The sequence below is a fragment of the Scyliorhinus torazame genome, chromosome 6 (assembly GCF_047496885.1).
Source record: "Scyliorhinus torazame isolate Kashiwa2021f chromosome 6, sScyTor2.1, whole genome shotgun sequence".
Classification (NCBI taxonomy): Eukaryota; Metazoa; Chordata; class Chondrichthyes; order Carcharhiniformes; family Scyliorhinidae; genus Scyliorhinus; species Scyliorhinus torazame.
This window is the reverse complement of record NC_092712.1, coordinates 159,740,984-159,766,512: the sequence shown is the minus strand read 5'-3', so window position 1 is coordinate 159,766,512 and position 25,529 is coordinate 159,740,984. Positions and strand designations below refer to the sequence as shown.

At 47.8% G+C, this 25,529-nt stretch overlaps 1 protein-coding gene across 1 annotated transcript in view; it reads left to right on the top strand.

Annotated features, from left to right (window-relative positions):
- Nucleotides 1-25,529, top strand: part of elp2 (elongator acetyltransferase complex subunit 2) — a 205,489-nt gene that overhangs the window by 21,457 nt on the left and 158,503 nt on the right. Inside the window, exons 3-4 of the mRNA XM_072509008.1 lie at nt 2,530-2,600; nt 16,794-16,950. Coding sequence (XP_072365109.1) covers nt 2,530-2,600; nt 16,794-16,950 — 228 coding nt within the window. The remainder of the gene's footprint in view (nt 1-2,529; nt 2,601-16,793; nt 16,951-25,529) is intronic.

Genomic DNA, 25,529 nt, shown 5'->3' with positions numbered 1-25,529 from the left:
AGGTTTGGTGATAAACCGTGCCAAAAGTGAATTTGGAAAAGCCCAAGTCACTTTCCTTGAGGAGTTTCCGATACCCTCAAGATGAAGGGAAATGAGTGGATTTGATCGAACATTTGTGCAAACGTTTTGGAGCGTGATTGCTCCACTGGTGGACTTGCTGAAGAAACGGCGAAAATTTCAGTGGACAGTGGAGTTTCAACATGCATTTGACTGCCTGAAAGCTGTGATAACCAATGCTCCTGTTTTGGAGAATTACAAGGGACTCTGTGATCAGATTGAACTAAAGAAATGACTTTTAAGAGAAATGCCGAGGCATAGAGAAATGGACGGATCGTGCAGCGACCTTCTTGTTCAAAGAGACTGTCAATCGAGAAGGATTTCAGTTGGAGGAAGAAAAACGAAACAACAATGGACTATTATTAAACCTGTTTGCGTGTGTGCATTTCTTAAATGATAGTGAAAAGGTGAAAAATGAAACCATCTTGAAGTTGATGGTTTACTTTTTTTTCTTGGGGGAGGTGTCATGTCAGAGTACCTTTGAGAAATGGATGTTTATAAATGGGTGTGTATATAAGTATCTAGTGAGAGTACCTTTAAGAAATGGGTGTTTATCAGTGATGTCAGAGAGTGGGTGGAGCTGGGCTGTCTGTCAGCTTTTTACTTTCGTTTCAGGCTGTTTGCTGCAGGGTGTGTTTTAGTTTTGTTTTCAGAGATGGATAGCTGCAGCCACAGCCAGAAGGTGTATTAGAGTCACTCTGTAATCTAAAGACTGTATATCGATCCTGGTGATTTAAAACTAATAACAGTAGTGACTTTAACCTGATGTGCTTCTGGTAAAAGGTGTTTTAAGTCTTATGGATGTTAAAAGGAAAGCTTAAAGGATTACTTAGTGTTGTATTCTTTGGGGGTTGTATTTGAATTAATGGTTGTTAAGATGTTCACTGTATGTTTTAAAAAGGTTAACTTGCGTTCATAGAATAAACATTGTTTTGCTTTAAAAAATACATTTCCATTTCTGCTGTACCACACCTGTAGAGTGGGGCATGTGCTCCCCATACCACAATCTATTAAAAGTTGTGCGTCAGGTGAACTCCATGATACACTTTGGGGTTCTCTAAATCCTGGCCCATAACACGCCTCTTGTCATTCAATGGCATTAGCATTACTGAGTCATCCTGAAGGTTGACCAAAAATTGAACTGGACCTGCTATAAAGTAAAAGTAAAGTCACCATAGTCCCAGATGACCGTAGGCTAAATTCCCCTTGCGGGGGCAGTTGATTGGTAGTGATTTACCCTGAGGATCCGCACAGGCGAGTGGCAAGGTTGTGAAGGTGAGGCCTTCATGAATAATCCTAGCTGGTACGGGAATTGAATTGGTGCTGTTAGCCTTGCTCTGCATCACAAACAAGCTGTCCAGCCAACCGAACTAAACCAGCCACAGCCATATACATACTGCGTTTACAAGAGGAGGTCAGTAGAGGAAGTCTGCAGAGTCACTCACTTCCTGATTCCCCAAAGCCTGTACACCATATACAAGGCATAAGTCAGGTGTATGATGGAATATTCTCCACTTGCCTGGATGAGTGCAGCTCTAATAACACTCAAGAAGCTCAACACCATCTGCGACAAAGCAGCCCTCTTGATTGGCAACCCTTCCACAAATATTCACTCCCTACACCACCGAGAGACAGTCGCAGCAGTGTGTGTGTATCATCTACATGATGCAGTGCAGGGACTCAACGAGGCTCTTTAGGTAGTACTTTTCAAACTCACACTGCTACCATCTAGAAGGACAATGGCAGCAGAAACATGGCAACACCACCAGCTGAATGTTCACCTCCAACTTACTCCGCATCCTGACTTGGAAATATATTGCTGTTCTTTCACTGTTTCTGGGCCAAAATCTTGGAACTCCCTAACAGCACTCCGGATGTTCGTACACCACATGGACTGCAGTGGTTCAAGAAGGCAGCTCACCACCATCTTCCCAAGGGCTGTGAGGGATGGGTAATAAATGCTGGCCTAGCCAACAATGCTACATCACATTAATTAATTCTTAAAAACTTGAGGTCTAAATTCCAGAAATTATTTTGCCGTTTTCTATGTCCCTTGTAGAAGTACATGTTTGCAACAGAGAAACAGGCCATTTGGCCCAACTGGTTTATGCTAGTGTTGATGTTCCCTACGCACCATCTCTCACCTTAATATCGTCCTATCAGCATTTCATTTGGAAATCGGAGTAAAGACAGGCACACTGCAAGTATGCAAGCTTCAAGTTCCACATTAAGATAGATTCTTTGATTTCAGAAGTATCTTACTCCTTGCTGAACTAAAAAGTTTTCAATAAGCTTACATGCGTAATGTGTTTAATAACAGTAGCTTGGCCATAAAAGCAACACTAAAAACTGTTGCCGAACCCCTTGATATGACTGTTTTGCAGAAATGGGAGAATATCTGGTTGTGTTATTTTACTGCTTTTAAAAGTGAACATTGTATTGATGAGTTAAATCAACTGTTTTTTGTTTTAGGTCCCGAGACAGAACTTGTGTCGGGAGGATCTGATAACTGTCTGATTGTTTGGGAGTTGCAGAATTTTAAGGTGAGTCATTAGATTCGAAAACATTTATGTTCAGTCCCCACTAGCAGATTTAGAAATATCGTTTTTCTAGGAGAATGTGTTTTCATTTTATCGCAGTTATTGGTAACAAAAACAGGACGGATAAAATTGATGACAGAAATCTATCAAGATTTAGGAACAGCATGTTTAAAGTTCTTCAATAAGTTTATTTTCTTCTGAAACTATGTTAAAGCCTTGGTAGGAAAAATAATTTGGGAGCATTTTTTTCAGCACTAATGAATGATATGATGCAGTAGTTTAGTGATTATGATATTGGATCGCATTCCTTTTGCTGTCCAGTCCAACCTGTCTCTATGCAACCAGCCCAGCTGTAAAACAACGTTTTCTCCAGCTCCTGTATCATCACCTTCAGAATTCTCCAAAATGTCCTCCTTTTTTCCCCCATCGACGTGCTACACGTTCATGACACCATCCACAGGGTTTGACATCTTCAACACTTATTCCAACCTCATTATCAACTCTGTGCTCTCAGAATGCATGTCTGACATTGGTGTGAATGGGTCAGAAATTGGAAATGTTGAGGGTATATTTAATTTAAAAAAAAAAAATTTTTTATTAAAGGTTTTCATAAAATATCAAGAACAAAATGAGAAAGAAAAAAGAACCCAACAGGGTTAAGTACAAAACACAATCTAAAAAAGCAACCCCCCCAAACCCCTCTCCCCTGTACATGAATAATAAATTAACATTAACACCCCGACTTAACACAACAGGTGTATACACCCCCTCAGACCCTCCAGTGTAAATAACATAAACAAACATAAAGTAACCCCCCCCCCCCCCCCGCCCCGAGCTGCTGCTGCCATTGACCAATGTCTATCGTTCTGCCAGAAAGTCTAAGAACGGTTGCCACCGCCTAAAGAACCCTTGTCCCAACCCTCAAGGTGAATTTCACCCTCTCCAATTTAATGAACCCTGCTATATCGCTGATCCAGGATTCCATGCTTGGGGGCTTCGCATCTTTCCACTGAAGGAGAATCCTTCGCCGGGCTACCAGGGACGCAAAGGCCAGAATTCCGGCCTCTTTCGCCTCCTGCACTCCCAGCTCCTCTGCCACCCCAAATATTGCGAGCCCCCAGCCCGGTCTGACCCTGGATCCTACCACCCTCGACACCGTCCTCACTATGCCCTTCCAAAATTCCTCCAGCGCTGGGCATGCCCAGAACATATGGGTGTGATTTGCTGGGCTCCCTGAGCACCTAACATACCTGTCCTCACCCCCAAAGAAGCGGCTCATTCTTGTCCCAGTCATGTGTGCCCTGTGCAGCACCTTAAACTGTATGAGGCTGAGCCTCGCGCACGAAGAGGCCTCCTCCTCCTCCTGCATCACCTGGTAAATTTCCGAGATCTCTCCCCCCCCCCCCCCCCCCCCCCGAGAGCACCCTGTCCTGTACTGTGTGTGGCAGTAGCCGCGGGAATTCCACCACCTGCCGTCTGGCAAACGCCCTTACCTGTAAGTACCTGAAGGTGTTCCCCGGGGGGAGCCCGTACTTCTCCTCCAGCTCACCCAAGCTCGCGAACTTCCCGTCCACAAACAGGTCCCCCAACTTTCGTATCCCTGCCCTGTGCCACCCCGAAAACCCTCCACCTGTTCTTCCTGGGGCGAACCGGTGGTTCCCCCGTAATGGGGTCCACGCCGAGGCCCCAACTTCCCTCCTATGCCGCCTCCACTGCCCCCAAATGTTGAGGGCCGCCACCATCACCGGGCTCGTGGTATACCTCCTTGAAGGGAGCGGCAGCGGCGCCGTTGCCAGCGCCCCCAGACTCGTACCCACACAGGACGCCGTCTCCAGCCTCTTCCATGCAGCCCCCTCCCCCTCCATCACCCACTTGCGCACCATTGTCGCATTGGCGGCCCAGTAGTACCCACAGAGGTTGGGCAATGCCAGCCCCCCCCTATCTCTACTCCCCTCCAGGAACACCCTTCTCACCCTCGGAGTCCCTCGCGCCCACACAAACCCCATTATACTCCTGTTAACCCGCCTGAAAAAAGCCTTCGGGATAAACACGGGGAGGCACTGGAACAGGAACAAAAACCTTGGGAGCACCGTCATTTTGATTGACTGCACCCTACCCGCCAAGGACAGTGGCAACGCGTCCCACCTCTTGAACTCCTCCTCTATTTGCTCCACCAGCCTTGTAAAGTTAAGCCTCTGCAGGGCCCCCCAGCTCCTGGCCACCTGGACCCCCAAATATCTGAAGCTCCTCTCCGAATTTTTAGTGGGAGCTCGCCAATCCCCCTGGTCCCCGAGCTGAACTACGAACAGCTCGCTCTTCCCCATATTGAGCTTGTACCCTGAAAAGTCCCCGAATTCCCTAAGGATCCTCATTACCGCCGGCATTCCTCCCACCGGGTTCACCACATACAGCAGCAGGTCGTCCGCATAAAGCGACACCCTATGCTCCTCCCCACCCCGCACCAACCCCCTCCAGTTCCTCGACTCTCTCAGTGCCATAGCCAGGGGTTCAATCGCCAGTGCGAAGAGCAGGGGGGACAGGGGACACCCCTGTCTCGTCCCTCGGTGCAACCGAAAGTACTCGGACCTCCTCCTGTTTGTGGCCACACTCGCCATCGGGACCTCATATAACAGCCTAACCCACCTGACAAACCCCTCCCCAAACCCGAACCTCTTCAGCACCTCCCACAGGTACCCCCACTCTACCCTATCGGAGGCTTTCTCAGCGTCCATCGCCACCACTATCTCCGCCTCCCCTTCCCTCGCCGGCATCATGATAACGTTCAAAAGCCTCCGCACATTCGCGTTCAACTGTCTTCCCTTCACAAACCCCGTCTGGTCTTCAGGGATGATCTGCGGCACACAATCCTCAATCCTCGTGGTTAAGACCTTCGCCAGCACCTTGGCATCTACATTTAGCAAGGAAATCGGTCTGTAAGACCCACATTGCAGGGGATCCTTGTCCCGCTTCAGGATCAAGGAGATCAGTGCCCGGGACATCGTTGGGGGTAAAGCCCCCCCCCCCTCCCTTGCCTCATTAAAGGTCCTAACTAACAGCGGGCCCAACAGGTCCATATATTTTTTATAGAACTCGACCGGGAAACCGTCCGGCCCCGGTGCCTTCCCCGCCTGCATGCTTCCTATCCCTTTGATCAGCTCCTCCAGCCCAATCGGTGCCCCCAGTCCCGCCACCAGTCCCTCTTCCACCTTTGGAAATCTCAATTGGTCCAGGAAACGGCCCATCCCTCCCTCCTCCCGTGGGGGCTCGGATCAGTACAATTCCTCAAAGAAGTCCCTGAAGACCCCATTGATGCCAACCCCACTCCGCACCACGCTCCCTCCCCTGTCCTTAACACCCCCGATCTCCCTAGCTGCGTCCCGCTTCCGAAGCTGATGCGCAGCATCCAGCTTGCCTTTTCCCCATACTCGTAGACCGCCCCCTTGGCCTTCCTCCACTGCACCTCCGCCTCCCTGGTGGTCACCAGGTCGAATTCGGCCTGGAGGCTGCGCCTCTTCCTCAACAATCCTTCCTCAGGCTCTTCCACATACTTCCTGTCTACCCTCACCATCTCCCCCACCAGCCTCTCCCTCTCCCCCCCCGCTCCTTCCGCTCCTTGTGGGCCCTAATGGAGATCAGCTCTCCCCTCACCACCGCCTTCAGTGCCTCCCATACCATCCCCACTCGGACCTCCCCGTTGTCGTTGGTCTCCAAGTACCTCTCTATACTTCCTCGGACCCGCTCGCTCACCTCCTCGTCCGCCAACAGCCCCACCTCCAAGCGCCACAGCGGGCGCTGGTCCCTCTCATCCCCCATCTCCAAGTCCACCCAATGCGAGGCGTGGTCCGAAATGGCTATTGCCGAATACTCGGTTTCCCCTACTCTCGCTATCCGCGCCCTACTCAAAATGAAAAAGTCGATTCGAGAATAAGCCTTATGGACATGTGAGAAGAATGAAAATTCCCTAGCCCCAGGCTGTGCAAATCTCCAAGGGTCCACCCCTCACATTTGGTCCATAAATCCTCTCAACACTCTAGCCGCCGCCGGCTTCTGACCCGTCCTAGACCTGGAGCGATCCAGTGCCGGATCCAACACCGTGTTAAAGTCTCCCCCCATTATCAGACCCCCCACTTCCAAGTCTGGGATCCGACCCAACATACGCCGCATAAAACCTGCATCGTCCCATTTCGGAGCAAACACATTGACCAGTACCACCCTCTCTCCCTGCAACTTACCACTTACTATTATGTACCTACCACCATTATCTGCCAAAATGCTCAACGCCTCGAATAACACCTTCTTTCCCACCAAGATCGCCACCCCTCGATTTTTGGCATCTAGCCCCGAGTGAAACGCCTGACCTACCCACCCTTTCGTCAATCTTACCTGGTCTGCCACCTTCAGGTGTGTCTCCTGGAGCATAACAACATCCGCCTTGAGCCCCTTCAGGTGCGCGAACACGCGGGCCCGCTTAACTGGCCCATTCAGTCCCCTTACATTCCAGGTTATCAGCAGGATCAGGGGGCTACCCGCGCCCCTCCCCCGCCGACTAGCCATGACCCCTCCCCGGCCAGCCACGCGCCCGCACCCCACACCCGGCCCGTTCCCCACAGCGGCATACCCCCGTCTCGACCCCCCCCCCCCACTCGTTAGCAGCAGCAACCCGATTTCCCCCCCCATCCTCGCTGGTTTACTCCCCCCGTTGCACTTCCGCAAGTGAGCTGACTCCTGCTGTCCCCGGACACTCTCGCCTCCCCTTCGACTCCTCCCATTGTGTGGCACACCCTCCTCTCCCGCTCCCCATCCACAGGCTCTCCCCCTCCCCCCTCTGTTCTAAGCGCGGGAAACAATCCTCGCTTCCCCGCCCCGGCCAGGCCCCCCCCCAGTCTTCGGTGCGGGAAAAAAGCCCGCGCTCTCCACCTACCAGGCCCCGCCACCAACCAAAACAGTCCCCAACCCGCCCCATCCACCCACAGTCGCGCCGGCTGCAACATGCCAAACTTCACCCCCTTCTTGTGCAGCACCGCCTTCGCTCGATTGTACCCGGCCCTCCTCTTTGCCACCTCCGCACTCCAGTCCTGATATATCTGAACCTCCGCGTTCTCCCACCTGCTGCTCCTCTCCTTCTTGGCCCACCTGAGCACGCACTCCCGATCGACGAAACGATGGAACCGCACCAGCACCGCCCGCGGAGGCTCGTTAGCCTTGGGCCTCCTTGCCAACACTCTATGGGCCCCTTCCAACTCCAGGGGTCGCTGGAAGGACCCCGCTCCCATCAGCGAGTTCAATATGGTGACCACATAGGCCCCCACGTCCGGCCCCACCAGCCCCTCCGGGAGGCCCAGTCTTCGGCGCGGGAAAAAAAGCCCGCGCTCTCCACCTACCAGGCCCCGCCACCAACCAAAACAGTGCCCAACCTGCCCCATCCACTCTCCCCAACCCGAAAGAGAAAAACACAGAGAAAAAGAAACCCAAAACAATGCAAAGCCCCCCCCCCCGAACCCAAAATAGGCATAACATATCCACCGCAGTTCCCAATCGCCCATCCCGACCCTCAGTCTGTGTTCAGCTTCGCGGCCTGAACAAAGGCCCACGCCTCCTCCGGAGACTCAAAATAATGCTGCCGGTCCTTGTAGGTAACCCACAGTCGCGCCGGCTGCAACATGCCAAACTTCACCCCCTTCCTGTGCAGCACCGCCTTCGCTCGATTGTACCCGGCCCTCTTTGCCACCTCCGCACTCCAGTCCTGATATATCCGAACCTCTGCGTTCTCCCACCTGCTGCTCCTCTCCTTCTTGGCCCACCTGAGCACGCACTCCCAATCGACGAACCAATGGAACCGCACCAGCACCGCCCGCGGAGGCTCGTTAGCCTTGGGCCTCCTTACCAACACTCTATGGGCCCCTTCCAGCTCCAGAGGTCCCTGGAAGGACCCCGCTCCCATCAGCGAGTTCAACATGGTGACCACATAGGCCCCCATGTCCGGCCCCTCCAGCCCCTCCGGGAGGCCCAGAATCCGCAGATTCTTCCGCCTCGACCGATTCTCCATCTCCTCGAACCGCTCCTGCCATTTCTTGTGGAGCGCCTCGTGCACCTCCACCTTTACCGCCAGGCCTAAGATCTCGACTTATTGTCAGAGATCTTTTGTCGAGCCTCTCGGATCGCCACCCCCTAGGCCTTCTGTGTCTCCAGCAGCGTATCAATAGAAGCCTTCATCGGCTCTAGCAGGTCTGTTTTAATCTCTCTGAGGCAGTGCTGGATACCCTCCTGTTGCTCCTCCACGCTGCCTGGTCTCCGCCCGCCGCCATTTTGTCCTTCTTCCCTCCCTTCTTCTGGTCCACTACCACCTTTTTTGTCACCCCGCTCCTAGTTAAAGCCATATACTGACGGGGAGCTATTATTAACTCCTTCCCACACCGGGAAACATCTAAAAAGTCCCCTTGGGGGCCCTGAAAAGAGCCCAAAAGTCAGTTTTGCGGGAGCTGCCGAATGTGCGACTTAGCTATATTTTTTAAGCACACTATACACATTTTCCATCAAATCCATCCTCATTCCTCCTCACCATTCCAGCTAAATTTGGTGATTCACATTCTCAGTGTTCTATTCAACCCATCTCCTTTTGCAACCACTTTGATAACCTTTCCTGTCTCTGAGCCTACTCTAACCCCAGCTGGATTGGATTTGTTTATTGTCACATGTACTGAGATACAGTGAATAGTATTGTTCTCCGTACAGTTCAGACAGATCATTCCCTGCATGAAAAGAAAATACACAGGGCAAACATAAAATACACAATGTAAATACATAGCCACAGGCATCGGGTGAAGCATACAGGAGTGTAGTATTACTCAGTAGAGAAGATGTGTGAAGAGATCAGATCAGTCCATAAGAGGGTCGTTTAGAAATCTGATAACAGTGGGGAAGAAGCTGTTTTTGTTTGTGCGTGTTCTCAGACTTTTGTATCTCCTGCCCGATGGAAGAAGTTGGAAGAGTGAATAAAGTGGGTGGGAGGGGTCTTTGATTATGCTGCCCGCTTTCCCAAGGCAGTGTGAGGTGTAGACAGTCAATGGATGAGAGGCGGGTTCCTGTGATGGACTGGGTGGTGTTCATGAGTCTCTAGTTTCTTACGGTCTTGGGCCGAACAGTTGTCATACCAGGCTGTGATGCAGCCAGATAATATGCTTTCTATGGTGCATCTGTAAACGTTGGTAAGAGTCAATGTGGGCATGAAGAATTTCCTTAGTTTCCTGTGAAAGTATAGGTGCTGTTGTGCTTTCCAGCAGAGGGCAGTAGAGCAGAGCTGCTGATTGGCTGTTGCGGGGAAAGTTTGCATCAGTGCATTGCAGTCACTGCATCCAAAAGGTGGTTTGTGGAGGAGCTGTTGTCAAGTGACAGTTAAACTGGAAACACTTCTTCAGTGTTTCCCTCACTACCTCCTCCTCCAACCAAAAAAAAAGACAATCACTGTAAGGATCTCAGCCGAGTAAAGATCAAGAGGGAGACTCGAGAGCAGTAGAAGTAGAAAGAAGTTGAACCGTGATGTCACAGCCTGCAGGTAAGTGATTGGCTGGTGACTGGTAAGTAGTTTTTCTTTTCCCTGAGGTGTGATCGTGTTGGGTGCAGTGGTTGCTGAGTGAGTGCTTGCTGAGAAGGGGAGTAAATTTTTTTTTAAAAACTTACTGTTGGGAGTGTAAAAATGGCATGAGATCCCAGACCCGTGTTATGCTCCTCGTGCTCAATGTGGGAGTTCAGGGACGCGGCCGATGCCCCTGACTCCTTCATGTGCGGGAAGTGTGTCCAGCTGCAGCTCCTGTTAGACCGCATGACGGCTCTGGATCTGCGGATGGACTCACTTTTGTGCATCCCGATGCTGAGGAGGTCGTGGATAGCACGTTTAGTGAGTTGGTCACACCGCAGATTAGGGAGACAGGAAATGGATGACCAAAAGGCAGAGAAAGAGCAGGAAGACAGTGCAGGTGTCCCCTGCGGTCATCTCCCTCCAAAACAGGTATACCGTTTTGGATACTGTTGGGGGAGATGACTCACCAGGGGAAGGCAGTAGTAGCCAGGCTCACGGCACCGTAGCTGGCTCTGCTGCACAGAAGGGCGGGAAAAAGACTGGCAGGGCTATAGTCATAGGGGATTCAATCGTAAGGGGAGTAGACAGGCGTTTCAGTCGAAAACGAGACTCCTGAATGGTATGTTGCCTCCCGGGTGCACGGGTCAGGGATGCCTCAGATCGGCTGCAGGACATACTGAAGGGGTGGATGAACAGCCAGTTGTCGTGGTGCATATAGGAACCAACGATATAGGTAAAAAACGGAATGAGGTCCTACAATCAGAATCTAGGGAGTTAGGAGATAAGTTAAAAAGTAGGACCTCAAAGATAGTAATCTCAGGATTGCTACCAGTGCCACGAGACAGTCAGAGTTGAAATTCAAGAATAGTCAGAATGAATACGTGGCTTGAGAGATGGTGCAGGAGGGAGGGGTTCAGATTTTTGGGACATTGGAACTGGTTCTGGGGGCGGTGGGACGATTACAAATTGGATGGTCTACACCTGGGCAGGACTGGAACCAATGTCCTAGGGGGTGCTTTTGCTAACACTGTTGGGGAGGTTTTAAACTAATGTGGTAGGGGGATGGGAACCAGATTAGGAGGTTAGAGGTCAGTAAAGAGGCAGCAACTAAAGCCAGTAAGGTACTAGATAATAAACTCAATGTGACTAAGGGGAAGAGTAGACAGGGAAGAGATGATGAACACAAAGGGACAGGTGGTCTGAGGTGCATTTGTTTCAATGCGAGAAGTGTAGCAGGTAAGGCAGATTAACTTAGGGCTTGGATTAGTACCTGGGAATATGATGTTATTGGTATTACTGAGACTTGGTTGAGGGAAGGGCAAGACTGGCAACTAAATATCCCAGGGTATAGATGCTTCAGGAGGGATAGAGAGGAAGGTAAAAGGGGTGGAGGAGTTGGATTACTGGTCAGAGATGATATCATAGCTGTGATTAAGGAGGGAATGATGGAGGATTCGAGCACTGAGGCAATATGGGTAGAGCTAAGAAATAGGAAGGGTGCAGTAACATTGTTGGGACTTTACTACAGGCCTCCCAAAAGTGAACGTGAAGTAGAGGTACAAATATGTAGACAGATGATAGAAAAATGTAGGAGCAATAGGGTGGTCGTGATGGGAGATTTTAACTTGCCCAACATTGAATGGAACTCATGTAGTGTTGGAGGCGTAGATGGAGCAGAATTTGTAAGGAGCATCCAGGAGAGTTTTTTAGAGCAGTATGTGAATAGTCCAACTCGGGAAGGGGCCATACTGGACCTGGTATTGGGGAATTATCCCGGCCAGGTGGTTGAAGTTTCAGTCGGTGATTACTTTGGGAATAGTGATCACAATTCCGTAAGTTTTAGAATACTCATGGGCAAAGACGAGAGTGGTCCTAAAGGAAGAGTGCTAAATTGGGAAAAGGCCAAGTATGACAAAATTCGGCAGGAGCTAGGGAATGTGGATTGGGAGCAGTTGTTTAAGGGTAAATCCACATTTGAAATGTGGGGGTCTTTTAAGGAAAGGATGATTAGAGTGAAGGACAGACATGTCCCTGTGAAAATGAGGGATAGAAATGGCAAGATTAGGGAACCATGGATGACGGGTGGAATTATGAGACTAGCTAAGATGAAAAAGGAAGCATACATAAGATCTAGGCGACTTAAAACTGATGAAGCTTTGGAGGAATATTGGGAAAGTAGGACAAATCTCAAACACGCAATAAAGAGGGCTAAAAAGAGTCATGAAATATCTTTGGCTAACAGGGTTAAGGAAAATCCCAAAGCCTTTTATTCGTATATAAGTAGCAAGAGGGTAACTAGAGAAAGGATTGGCCCACTCAAAGACAAAAGAGAGAATTTACACGTGGAGTCAGAGAAATGGGTGAGATTCTTAATGAGTACTTTGCATCGGTATTCACCAAGGAGAGGGACATGATGGATGTTGAGGCTAGGGATGGATGTTTAAATACTCTAGGTCAAGTCGGCATAAGGAAGGGGGACGTTTTGGGTATTTTAAAAGGCATTAAGGTGGACAAGTCCCCAGGTCCGGATGGGATCTATCGCAGGTTATTGAGGGAAGCGAGGGCCGAAATAGCTGGGGCCTTAACAGATGTCTTTGCAGCATCCTTGAGCATGGGTGAGGTCCCGGAGGACTGGAGAATTGCTAATGTTGTCCCTTTGTTTAAGAAGAGTAGCAGGGATAATCCAGGGAATTATAAACCTGTGAGCTTGATGTCAGTGGTAGGCAAACTGTTGGAGAAGATACTGAAGGATAGGATCGATTCACATTTGGAAGAAAATAGACTTATCAGTGATAGGCAGCATGGTTTTGTGCAGGGAAGGTCATGTCTTACAAACCTAATAGAATTCTTTGAGGACGTGACAAAGTTAATTGATGAGGGAAGGGCTGTAGATGTCATATACATGGACTTCAGTAAGGCGTTTGATAAAGTTTCCCATGGCAGGTTGATGGAAAAAGTGAAGTCGTATGGGGTTCAGGGTGTACTAGCTAGATGGATAAGGAACTGGCTGGGCAACAGGAGTCAGAGAATAGTGGTGGAAGGGAGTGTCTCAAAATGGAGAAAGGCGACTTGTGGTGTTCCACAGGGATCCGTGCTCAGACCACTGTTGTTTGTGATATACATAAATGATCTGGACGAAGGTATAGGTGGTCTGATTAGCAAGTTTGCAGATGATACTAAGATTGATGGAGTTGCGGATAGCGAGGAGGACTGTCAGAGAATACAGCAAAATATAGATAGATTGAAGAGTTGGGCAGAGAAATGGCAGATGGAGCTCAATCCAGGCAAATGCGAAGTGATGCATTTTGGAAGATCTAATTCAAGAGCGGACTATATGGTCAATGGAAGAGTCCTGGGGAAAATTGATGTACAGAGAGATCTGGAAGTTCAGGTCCATTGTACCCTGAAGGTGGCAACGCAGGTCGTTAGAATGGTCAAGAAGGCAGACAGCATGCTTGCCTTCATCGGAGGGGTTTTGAGTACAAGAGTCGGCATGTCATGTTACAGGTGTATAGGACTTTGGTTAGGCCACATTTGGAATACTGCGTGCACATTACCAGATTACCACATTCCCAGAAGGATGTGGATGCTTTAGAGAGGGTGCAGAGGAGGTTCACCAGGATGTTGCCTGGTATGGAGGGTGCTAGCTCTCCATAAGGTGGAAGATATAGGAGGGATATCAGAGGTAGGTTCTTTACCCAGAGAGTAGTGGGGGCATGGAATGCGCTGCCTGTGGAGGTAGTTGAGTCGGAAACATTAGGGACCTTCAAGCAGCTATTGGATAGGTACATGGATTACGGTAAAATGATATAGTGGAGATTTATTTGTTCTTAAGGGCAGCATGGTAGCATTGTGGATAGCACAATTGCTTCGCAGCTCCAGGGTCCCAGGTTCGATTCCGGCTTGGATCACTGTCTGTGCGGAGTCTGCACATCCTCCCCGTGTCTGCGTGGGTTTCCTCCGGGTGCTCCGGTTTCCTCCCACAGTCCAAAGATGTGCAGGTTAGGTGGATTGTCCATGATAAATTGCCCTTAGTGTCCAAAATTGCCCTTGGTGTTGGGTGGAGGTGTTGAGTTTGGGTAGGGTGCTCTTTCCAAGAGCCGGTGCAGACTCAAAGGGCCGAATGGCTTCCTTCTGCACTGTAAATTCAATGATAATCTATGATTAATCTCGGACAAAGGTTCGGCACAACATTGTGGGCCGAAGGGCCTGTTCTGTGCTGTATTTTCTATGTTCTATGTTTTATGTTCTAGCTATGAAGAAGGGTTGAGTTGATTAGGATTGTTTTCGTTTGAAAGAAGGAGGTTGAGGGGGGACCTGATTGAGGTCTACAAAATTATGAGAGGTATGGACAGGGTGAATAGCAACAAGCATTTTCCAAGAGTGGGGGTGTCAATTACAAGGGGTCACGATTTCAAGGTGAGAGGGGGAAAGTTTAAGGGAGATGTGCATGGAAAGTTTTTTATGCAGAGGTTGGTGGGTTCCTGGAACGCTTTGTCAGTGGAGGTGGCAGAGGCGGGCACGAAAGCATAATTTAAGATGCATCTAGACAGATATATGAACGGGCGGTGAACAGAGGGAAGTAGATCCTTGGAAAATAGAAGACAGGTTTAGATAAAGGATCTGGATCGGCACAGGCTGGGAGGGTCAAAGGCCTGTTCCTGTGCTGTAATTTTCTTTATTCTTGTTCTTTGTTCTTTGTTCTTGGTCATTGTGTCAATGTGGGTGGACCAGGATAGATTTTTGGTAATGTGCATACCTAGAAATTTGAAGCTGTCAACCATCTCCACCTCGGCCCCATTGATGTGGACAGGGGTCTGTACGATACTCTGCTTCCTGAAGTCAATGACCAGCTCTTTAGTTTTGCTGACATTGAGGGAGAGATTGTTGTCGTTACACCACTCCACTAGGTTCTCCAAATCCCTCCTGTATTCTGACTCCTCGTTGTTTGAGACCTGACCCACTACGGTCGTGTCGTCAACAAACTTGTAGACCGCGTTTGAGCCACATTTTGCCACGCAGTCATGTGTGTACAGGAAGTATAGTAGAGGACTAAGTACGCAACCTTGAGGAGAGAAGGTGTTATTGTTTATCCTTACTGATTGTGGTCTGCGGGTCAGAAAGCCAAGGATCCAGTTGCAGAGTGAACAGCCAAGCCCTAGGTTTTGGAACTTTGATATGAGCTTGGCTGGGATGTTGAAGGCGGAGCTGTAGTCTGATGTAGAAGTCCTTGTTATTGAGATGCTTCAGGGATGAGTGTAGAGCCACGGAGATGGCGTCTGCTGTGGACCGGTTGCGGTGGTATTGAATTGCTGTGGATCTAGGCATTCTGGGAGTATGGAGTTGATGTGCCTCAGGCTCAACCGCTCGAAGCACTTCATTCCCTCAATGACAAGCCGACCGGACGATAGTCGTTGAGGCACGTTGAGCTTTAATGAAATTTTAGACGCATCTTGGTTCCTATTACGGTCTCAGACCAGACCCCAACAATGGCAAGGATACTGGCCCAAACCCTCAATATTTTAGTTTATTGTATAAAATGTGCAGAAAGAATGATTCGCTCCCAAGAGTGATTCCATGAAGAAATAGGTATTTGGTATTTTTAAAACAAATTTGTATTATGAACGCAATATTAAACTCTTTAACTTCACACACGAAAAGAACAACCTACAATTACTCATTAAACAATGGTACTCACTAAATAACAAGAAAATAAACCTACAACTCTCAATCCATTTTGAAATCAGCATGGCATAGAGTAATACTTGCTGTACTGAATGATTTGGACTCCTGTTGGAACCCCTGCGGACTCAGGCTGAAGGTCTTCAAAAAGCTGGTTCACCTGGCGTGCTTCAGCTTCTTCCTCGTTCTCAGATAAGACTGCTCTGCTTTAAAATATTATTACTCTTCTTATAACTATCCTACTGTGAGAGAAAACTGCCTTTACATGTGGTCAAGACAAGGGTTGCCAGATCAGACTTCAACTCCAAAGCTTTCTCAAAACAAATCTTTCCCAATCCCTTAGCTCCACCCAGCAATGACATCATCTCCCCAAGTTGCAAAACAAATGAACTTTCCAGGCTAAAAGCACATCGACACCCCGGGTCATTCCCCGTCAAACCATAGTCCATTAGTCCAGATTGAAAAACACACTCATTTGTTAATGTCACCTGCTGGCTCCTAAAATCTCCCAGGCCCTGCAAAACAAGATTCTTCTTAAAAATATGACTACTGCAGTCAAACACACTTTAACCCCAGGGTTTCTACCCTTAAATTTCCCCAATATTCAGAATCTAATATTCCTAAGATCCTTGGTTCCTCGCAGTTACGTCTAGACTTTCCAATGCTTTCCTCTCCAGTAACCTGATGTGTACCTTCGTCAATTGCAAATCATCCAGAATATCTGTCTTTTATCCTGCACTGTCCGTTTGCCCTTCACCTCTATCTCAGCTGACCTGCATTGGGTCCCTGTACCCAAGCAGATCAAATTTAAAATTCTTGTCTAAAGGTCCCATTGTTTTCCTCGGCCATTTTATGAGCATTATGCTTCAAAATAGACAGCAATGGTTGGTCACGTGCAATTTTTATGAATGATCAGTTACTTTACTTGTGCTATTCAGTTCGCAGCCTCCACCCCACTAGAAGGGCACTCAGGAGCTGTGTGTGCTGTAACTGCTGTTTATGAACCTGTTGACTTGAATGAACATCCAAAATTACTGATCGCTTCGGCAGCAGCAGACTCCTCTGTCAAAATTTGGACTAAACAAGGTTTTGTAGGTAAGGTATTAATTTTACTGTATATGTTTATGGAAAATGAAAATATGATGGGTGAATTATAAATGAGAACACAATGCAAAATTTTCATTCCACTAAATTTTGTTGTTATTACTATATAACAATCACAGTTACCCTGTAACTATTGTCCTTATTCTTTCCCCAGGTGGAAATAGCTGCCAAGTTGTATACATTTTAAAATTAGTAATTTTCTCTCAACCCCATGCATCAGAAAAGATGGCAAACACATGAACTCTTGATTTTCAGCCCCATTAAGCTATATGAGTGAGTCCATCTGGGATGTAATGGAGCAAAAATAAAAGTGGAGATTAGCAATCGGTGTGTGCTTTAGGTGACTAGATGGTCAAGAATATGCAGGTTTTTCATTATAACATCGTTTTGTCATTGAATTTCAATGCTATTCTTGCTTTTATACTGACAGTACTATTTCTTTGTTTTATTCATATATATTGTGGTTTCACATTGTGCTTTTGAATGCAACATTATTTAAACAGACAGTCTGGAAGTTTAATGCTTGTTTTATTTGACCCTAATCCTTTACTTGGTGATGTTTGGTCAGCTCAATGACTGGAGACCTTATGGCAGTGGGTTTTAGGCTATCCATTTTTGATTTCACCTACAAATTCGGGCATGTAGTCTCCTTATGGAATCTCTTTGGGTTTGCATTATTTCAAGGAAGCTGGAGACAAGGAAGTTAACACAAATTTGGTAAAGGCACATTGTGTTTGACTATCTTGATCAAGTTTTGTGACGGAACAGGCAGCTAATGAGTCTTGCATGTTTAATGTGTATGATGAGTTTCAGAGGAGTTTGACTATGTTTTTTTCAATTATGGGATGTGGGAGTCGCTGGCTAAAGCAGCATTTATTGTTCATCTAATTACCCTTCAGAATGTGGTGGTGAATTGCCTTCTTGAACCGCTGCAGTCCCTGAGGTATAGGTACACCTACAGTGCTGTTAGGGAGGGAGATACAGATTATGACCCAGCGACAGTGAAGGAATGGGGATATATTTTCAAGTCAGGGTGGTGAGTGACTTGGAGGGGACTCTCCAGATGGTGGTGTTCCCAGGTATCAGCTGTTCTTGACTTAGATGGTCAAGGGTTTGGAATTAAAAGTCATAATGACCATGAAACCATTGTCGATTTTTGTAAAAACCCATCTGATTCACTAATGTCCTTTGGGAAAAGAAACCTGCCATCCTTACCTGACCGACATGTGACTCCAGACCCACAGCAATGTGGTTGATTCTGAAAATGTCTTCTAAAATGGCCTAGCAAGGCACTCAGTTGTATTTAACCGCTACAGAAACACAAAAAAGGAATGAGACCTTGACGGACCACCCGGCATTGTACCAGGCACCGGAAACGACAATGCAAACCCAGCCCTGTCGACCCTGCAAAGTCCTCCTTACTAACATCTGGGGGCTTGTTCCAAAGTTGGGAGAGTTGTCTCACGGACTAGTTAAGCAGCAGCTTGACATATGTCCCAGGCACCATTATCACCATTCCTGGGTATGTCCTGTCAATGGCAGGACAGACCCAGCAGAGGTGCGGCGGCACAGTGGTAAACAGTCAGGTGGAAGTTGCCCTGGGAGTTGTCAACATTGACTCTCGACCCCATGAAGTCTCATGGTTTCGGAAGAAACATGGGCAAGGAAGCCTCTTGCTGATCACCACGTACCAGCCACCATCAGCTGATGAATCAGTACTCCTCCATGTTGAACAGCACTTAGAGGAAGCACTGAGGGTGGCAAGGGTGCAGAATATGCTCTGGGTGCGGGACTTCAATGTCCATCACCAAGAGTGACTTGGTAGTATCACCACAGACCGAGCTGGCCGGGTCCTAAAGGACATAACTGCTCGACTGGGACTGCAGCAGGTGGTGAGGGAGCCAACAAGAGGGAAAAACATACTTGACCTCATCCTCACCAAACTGCCTGCTGCAGATGTATCTGCCCATGACAGTATCGCACAGTCCTTGTGGAGATGAAGACATCTTCACATTGAGAATACCCTCCATCGTGTTGTGTGGCACTATCACTGCTAAATGGGATAGACTTTGAACAGATCTAGCAACTGAAGACTGGCCATCTATGAGGCGCTGTGGGCCATCAGCAGCAGCAGAATTGTACTCAACCACATTCTACATCCTCATGGCCCGGCATATCCCCGACTTTACCATTACCACCAATCCAAGGAATCACCCTTCTTCAATGAAGAGTGCAGGGGAGCATGCCAGGAGCAACATCAGACATACCGAAAAATCTGTCTCTGCCTGTTTGCTGTCACATTTACCTATATTGAATGGTGGCTGGAAGGTCCTGATGTTACCTTCAGAAACAGCAACCTGGTGAAGCTACAATGCAGCACTACTTGTGTGCCAAACAGCCCAAGAAGAAGGGTGGTAGTACCATGAAACATGCCCTCCGGGAAGTAAGGAGACAAAGTCAGCTGCATGCTATAATCTTGGATTGCAGATAAACTCCTCAAAAACAGAGAACTACCAATGGACGTCAAGATAATTTCTTCCTTAAACTTTTTGACAAAAGGCTCATTCCAGACTGCTGCAGAGTACATCAGTCCTTCTGCAGTGCACAGATATTTCAATTAAGTGACTGACAGTATAGTGGGCAATTTCATTAATTTGCTGTGAATAACTAAATGGCGCACAGGGGCACTATTTTGTTTTGAATGAACAAAGTCCATTGGTATTATTGCACTCATGTCTGAATGATCTGAATCAATCAACCCGTTTGTTTGTAAAATGCCAGGGCTTTCACTCCTTCCATTGCAATTTGTTTATGTTCACTTGCCCATATGAATTCCACATCCCAAGGATGAGGTGTTATGCCTTTGCTTTAAGATAGTCCGCAGTCTTCCTAGCACCTTCACATGCCCTCACAAATATGCCTGCACCTACAACATGTCATTACCTACTGAACTGCTAAGCGTACTGTATTTGTCATTCGATGATATTCTATCCAATACCATAACAAGAACATTCTCTGCATGCAGCATAGCTTTAGTCTAAATAAATTCTGTTGCCTTAAATGATCTGTGTATAGAATTGTTCATCACAATGTATTCCTGATATGCTGTGTAACTGGATTTCGTGCTGATTTAATCTTGCCACCTAGAGGCGGACAGATTTAAGCTGGATGGCTGTTCAGCGACTGAAATGCTCTTGATGTGCTCCTTGACCTCCATCTGGCACTGCCTGTTTGCTGTCACATTTACCTATATTGAATGGTGGCTGGAAGGTCCTGATGTTACCTTCAGAAACAGCACTGCCATACTTGTTCCTGTTCCATGCATTCCCCTGTAATGGGGCAATGTCCACCCACTGCTTTGTGTGCCACCAATCACAGAACAGAGATTGCTGAATTTGCAAAGATTGAGTCAGTGACTTGGCTATCTGATTACTGAGCCTGTCCAAGGTGCAAAGGAGAACCATCTATTATACGTTGGAACCTAAGGCCACTTTTTTAATAGTTTGGACATCAACAAGGAATGCAGCAACTTGACTTGAGGCCTCTGCAATGGGGAGATGGTGGGGCAGATGGGCTGTGTTGATTGGAGTTGCCATATCCTCCACAGTGGTTTATTATTCATTTATGGGATGTGGGAGTTTCTGGCTACACCAGCATTTTTTTGTCCATTCCTAGTTTCCCTTCAAAAGGTTGTGGTGAGATGTCTTCTTGAACCGCTGACGCCCCTGAGGCGTACGTACACCCACAGTGCTATTACAGAGGGAATTCCAGGATTTTGGCCCAGCGCTGTGAACGAACGGCGATATATTTCCAAGTCAGGATAATGAGTGGCTTGGAGGGGAACCGTCAAGATCTGGTGTTCCCAGGTGTTTGCTGCTCTTGTCCTTCTAGATGGTAATGGTCGTGGATTTGAAAGGTGCTCCCTGGGAAACCTTGGTGAGTTCCTGCAGTGCGTCTTGTAGACGGCATGCATGGCTGCCACTGTTTATCGGTGGTGGAGGGAGTGAATGTTTGTGGAAGGGGTAGCAATCAAGTGAGCTGCTTTGTCCTGGATTGTGTCAAGCTTCTTGAGTGTTATTGGAGCTGCACTGATCTAAGCAAATGGAGAGTATTCAATTACATTCCTGACTTGTGCCTTTTAGATGATGGACAGGCTTTGGGAAGTCAGGAGGTGAGTTACTCATCGCAGGATTCCTAGCCTTTGACCTGCACTGGTAACCACAGTATTAATATAGCTCGTCTAATTCAGTTTCTGGTCAATGGTAACCCACAGGATGTTGATAGTGGCGGATTCAGCAGTGGCAATGCCTTTGAATGTCGAGGGGCAATGATTTGATCCTCTCTTGTTGGAGATAGTTATTGCCTGGTACTTGTGTGACGTGAATTATTTGCATTGTCAGCCCAAGCCTGGATATTGTCCAGGTCTTGCTGCATTTGGATATGGACTGCTTCATTGTCTGAAGAGTCGGGAATGGTGCTGAACAGTGTGCAATCACCAATGATCGGCTCCACTTCCTGATGTTATGATGGAAAGAAGGTCATTGATGAAGCAGCTGAAGATGGTTGGGCCTAGGACACTACCCTGAGGAACTCCTGCAGTGATGCCCTGGAGCTAAGATAGTTTACCTCCAACCGCCAGAACTATCTTCTTTTGTGCCAGGTATGACTCCAACCATTGGAGAGTTTCTCCCTAATTCCCATTGACTCCAGTTTTGCTAGGGCTGTTTGATGCTATACTCGGTCAAATGCTGCGTTGATGTCAAGGGCAGTCACTTTCACATTGCCTCTGGCATTCAGCACTTTTGTCCATGTTTGAACCAAGGCTGTACTTAGGGCAGGAGCTAAGTGACCCTGGTGGAACCCAAACTGATCGTCCGTGAGCAGGTTATTGCTGAGTAAGTGCCGCTGATTGCGCTGCTGCTGACCCCTTCCATCACTTTACTGATGATCAAGAGTAGACTGTGGGGTGGTAATTGACCAGGTTGGATTTGTCCTGTTTCCTATGTACAGGACATATGTACAGCACATTGCTGGGTAGATGCCAATGTTGCAGCTGGACGCTGGACTGTATTACGATCCTGGACCAGACATCAGCAGTTGCGAGGATACCGGACAGAAACCCCAATATTTTATTTAGCTTCTAAGACTGAGGAAAGGATACTTCGCTCCAGGAGTGATTCCACATGCAAATAGGGATATATGGGGCTGGGTTCCCAGTTTGGGAGACTATGTCCTCCCGCCGTGGATGAATTTTAACCAGTTTTCGATCCCCCTGAGACCGCTAACTGGCAAGCAATTCAGTATTCCTTGCCATGCACATTTATGCATTGCATGGAATACGAGGGGAATGAGGTGAACCCCCCACCCCTGGGATCCCTGGAATATTGTGCCCCCTCCCCGCAGAAAAGAGAGCCCTATATATGGCAGCATGGTAGCATTGTGGATAGCACAATTGCTTCACAGCTCCAGGGTCCCAGGTTCGATTCCCGGCTTGGGTCACTGTCTGTGCGGAGTCTGCACGTTCTCACCGTGTGTGCGTGGGTTTCCTCCGGGTGCTCCGGTTTCCTCCCACAGTCCAAAGATGTGCGGGTTAGGTGGATTGGCCATGCTAAATTGCCCATAGTGTCCAAAATTGCCCTTAGTGGTGGGTGGGGTTACTAGGTTATGGAGATAGGGTGGAGGTGTGGACCTTGGGTAGAGTGCTCTTTCCAAGAGCCGGTGCAGACTCGATGGGCCGAATGGCCTCCTTCTGCACTGTAAATTCTATGATTCTATGATCTGGAAGCTAGAGAGTAGTCCAGACAGGAGCAGTGAGAAGAATTATAACTGTAATATCTATCTTGAAGTCCATGAAGGTGAATAGCTGTGACTTGTATCAGGTTCGCACTGATCCATTAGCTGCAAGCCATTCATAGCTTTCTAGTAGTATTCTGTGATTGACAGCTTCTACAAATCATATGCAGCTTTGACTCATCTCCCTTCTAAGTTCAATGGCCTAAATGGTCAAACCCCAATGTTTACAAACATTGTCCACACCAAAGAGAGTTAAGTGCATTCCAAGCACCCAGTGCATCCCAATGACTCAAGCATGTGATTGCACTGCACTCCAATGACTCAAGCATGTGATTGCACTGCACTCCAATGACTTAAGCATGTGATTGCAGTGCACTTGCCTCTCTTTGATGTGGTCAAAGTTTGTAAACATTGGTGTTGTATCATTTATGCCACTGAACCATGAATTACCCACTTGGCCCACCGGGAGGTCTACCAAGCCAGGGCTGCGGTGGTAGAGCCCACAAGTGATCCGCGTCCACTTGATTCCATGCTGCGGGGACTGGAGAAGCATGCGGGGACTGGAGAATCATGCAGGGCCGGAGCATAGGGTGCCGGGTCCACTAAATGGATGCAAATGGGTCATTGAGGCAATGATTTAAGTATCCCTTTTGTAGCCACAAAGTCTGTCTGTCTTTCAAACCAGAATTTTAAAAAGCATTACTATAGCAGTCACATATTAACCCCGGCTTTTAACCACGACTGCACCAACTACATATAATACAAAATATCTGAAATTCCTACATTCATCACAACTGGAACAGCTTGGCTAGGGGAGTGGCAAGTTCTGGAGCACAAGTCTTCAGGACTATTGGCAAAGTTTTGTCAGGGCCCACAGCCTTTGCAGTATTCAGTACCTTCAGTAGTTTCTTTGATATCATGGGGACTGAATCGAATTGGCTGAAGACTGACATCGTGATTCTGGGGACAGCCGGTGGAGGCCGAGATGAATCATCCACTTGGTGCTTCTGGCTGAAGCTTGCAGTAAATGCTTCAGCCTTATATTTTGCACTGATGCGCTTGACTGCCCCATCATTAAGGATGGGGATATTTGCAGTGTTTTGATTCAAAACAACATGGTGCTGAAATGGATGGTAACTCTACCATGCTGTTCATCATCCGTTGATCTTTGCTAGCCATGGTTTGCAATGAACACAATGATTTTTAGTAGTCAATTGGCATCCTTTTAAATTAAAACCTATGGCCATCAGTGAATGACAGATTATTTCTGAACAGCCGTCTTGATTTTATTTGTCTCTCTGCCATCACCAACTGCTCCTGTTTGTTGTAGGGGTTCTGAATTCACACTCGTGAGAGGATTTCCTGGGGATTGCCAAATCAGACTCTGTACTTCACAGCAAATTGTGTCCAACTGAAGTGCCCCATAAGTGCCAACTGAAGAACTGCAAATCTGTCACTGAGGCAAGATGACAAATGCATCAGCAGATGGCAGCCTTGATGGCCTAAGTTTTAACAGGTCCGCCTTAAAAAGTTGCAGGACTGCCATCGGTATTCCTGGTGGCCAACCGTGTTTGTTCTAAGATTTTTTAATTTTGCGAGAGGGGCCACAGAGCAATGTTAGGCTTTCCAATGAACCACTCCGGGGAAGGGGGGCAGAGGCATCAGGCTCGAGGTCTGGAGCCACTGTACGGAACGTGGGAGCTGGCATGGGGTGGGGGTCAGGGGGCAGAAACATGCAATGAGAAATCATTAACTAACATAATTCCAGATTCCACTCAGAGCAGCATCCTTTTTCAGAAATACACTTGGTTAACCATTTCCTACTTGGGCTTTAATCTCTGAACATTATTTTTGACTTTTGTTCTTTTTTCTCCTTTTACTAATAACTGCATTTTTGGTTTATCATTTCCTGTTTCTCCATTCGGACTTGGTCACTGCAGGTATTTTGACACTTGTTAAAGATTTCCCACCTTTCACTGAGTGTTGGTTTAATTATTTCTTTGCTTCTTAGTTAATCATTTCTTCCTTTTTCAGATCTGGTCTCTACATGGGCAGCATGGTAGCATTGTGGTTAGCACAATTGCTTCACAGCTCCAGGGTCCCAGGTTCGATTCCCGGCTTGGGTCACTGTCTGTGCGGAGTCTGCACATTCTCCCCGTGTGTGCGTGGGTTTCCTCCGGGTGCTCCGGTTTCCTCCCACAGTCCAAAGAGGTGCAGGTTAGGTGGATTGGCCCTGTTAAATTGGCCTTCGTATCCAAAATTGCTCTTAGTGTTGGGAGGGGTTGCTGGGTTATGGGGATAGGGTGGAGGTGTGGACCTTGGGTGGGGTGCTCTTTCCAAGAGCCGGTGCAGACTCGATGGGCCGAATGGCCTCCTTCTGAACTGTAAATTCTATGAATTCTATGATACATGCGACCTTTGACTTTACGTTTGTTTGCTTTTGTCGATATCTTCCACATCTTGACAGAATTGTTACTCAGCACCAGCTTGAAATTAAGAAAGAATAATAATATAATCTTTTATCGTCACAAGAATGAAGTTACTGTGAAAAGCCCCTAGTTGCCACATTCCGACGCCTGCTTGGGTAAGCTGGTACGGGAATTGAACCTGTGCTGCTGGCTTTGTTCTGCATTACAAACCAGCTGTCTAGCCCACTGAGCTAAACCAGCCCTGTAAAACAATGAGCTGGATTTTACGATCAGTGGCAAAACCACAGCAGTCGCCACTGACCTGGAAGAAAGCTACCTTCAAACATCTAGCATCTCTCTGGTGCTGAT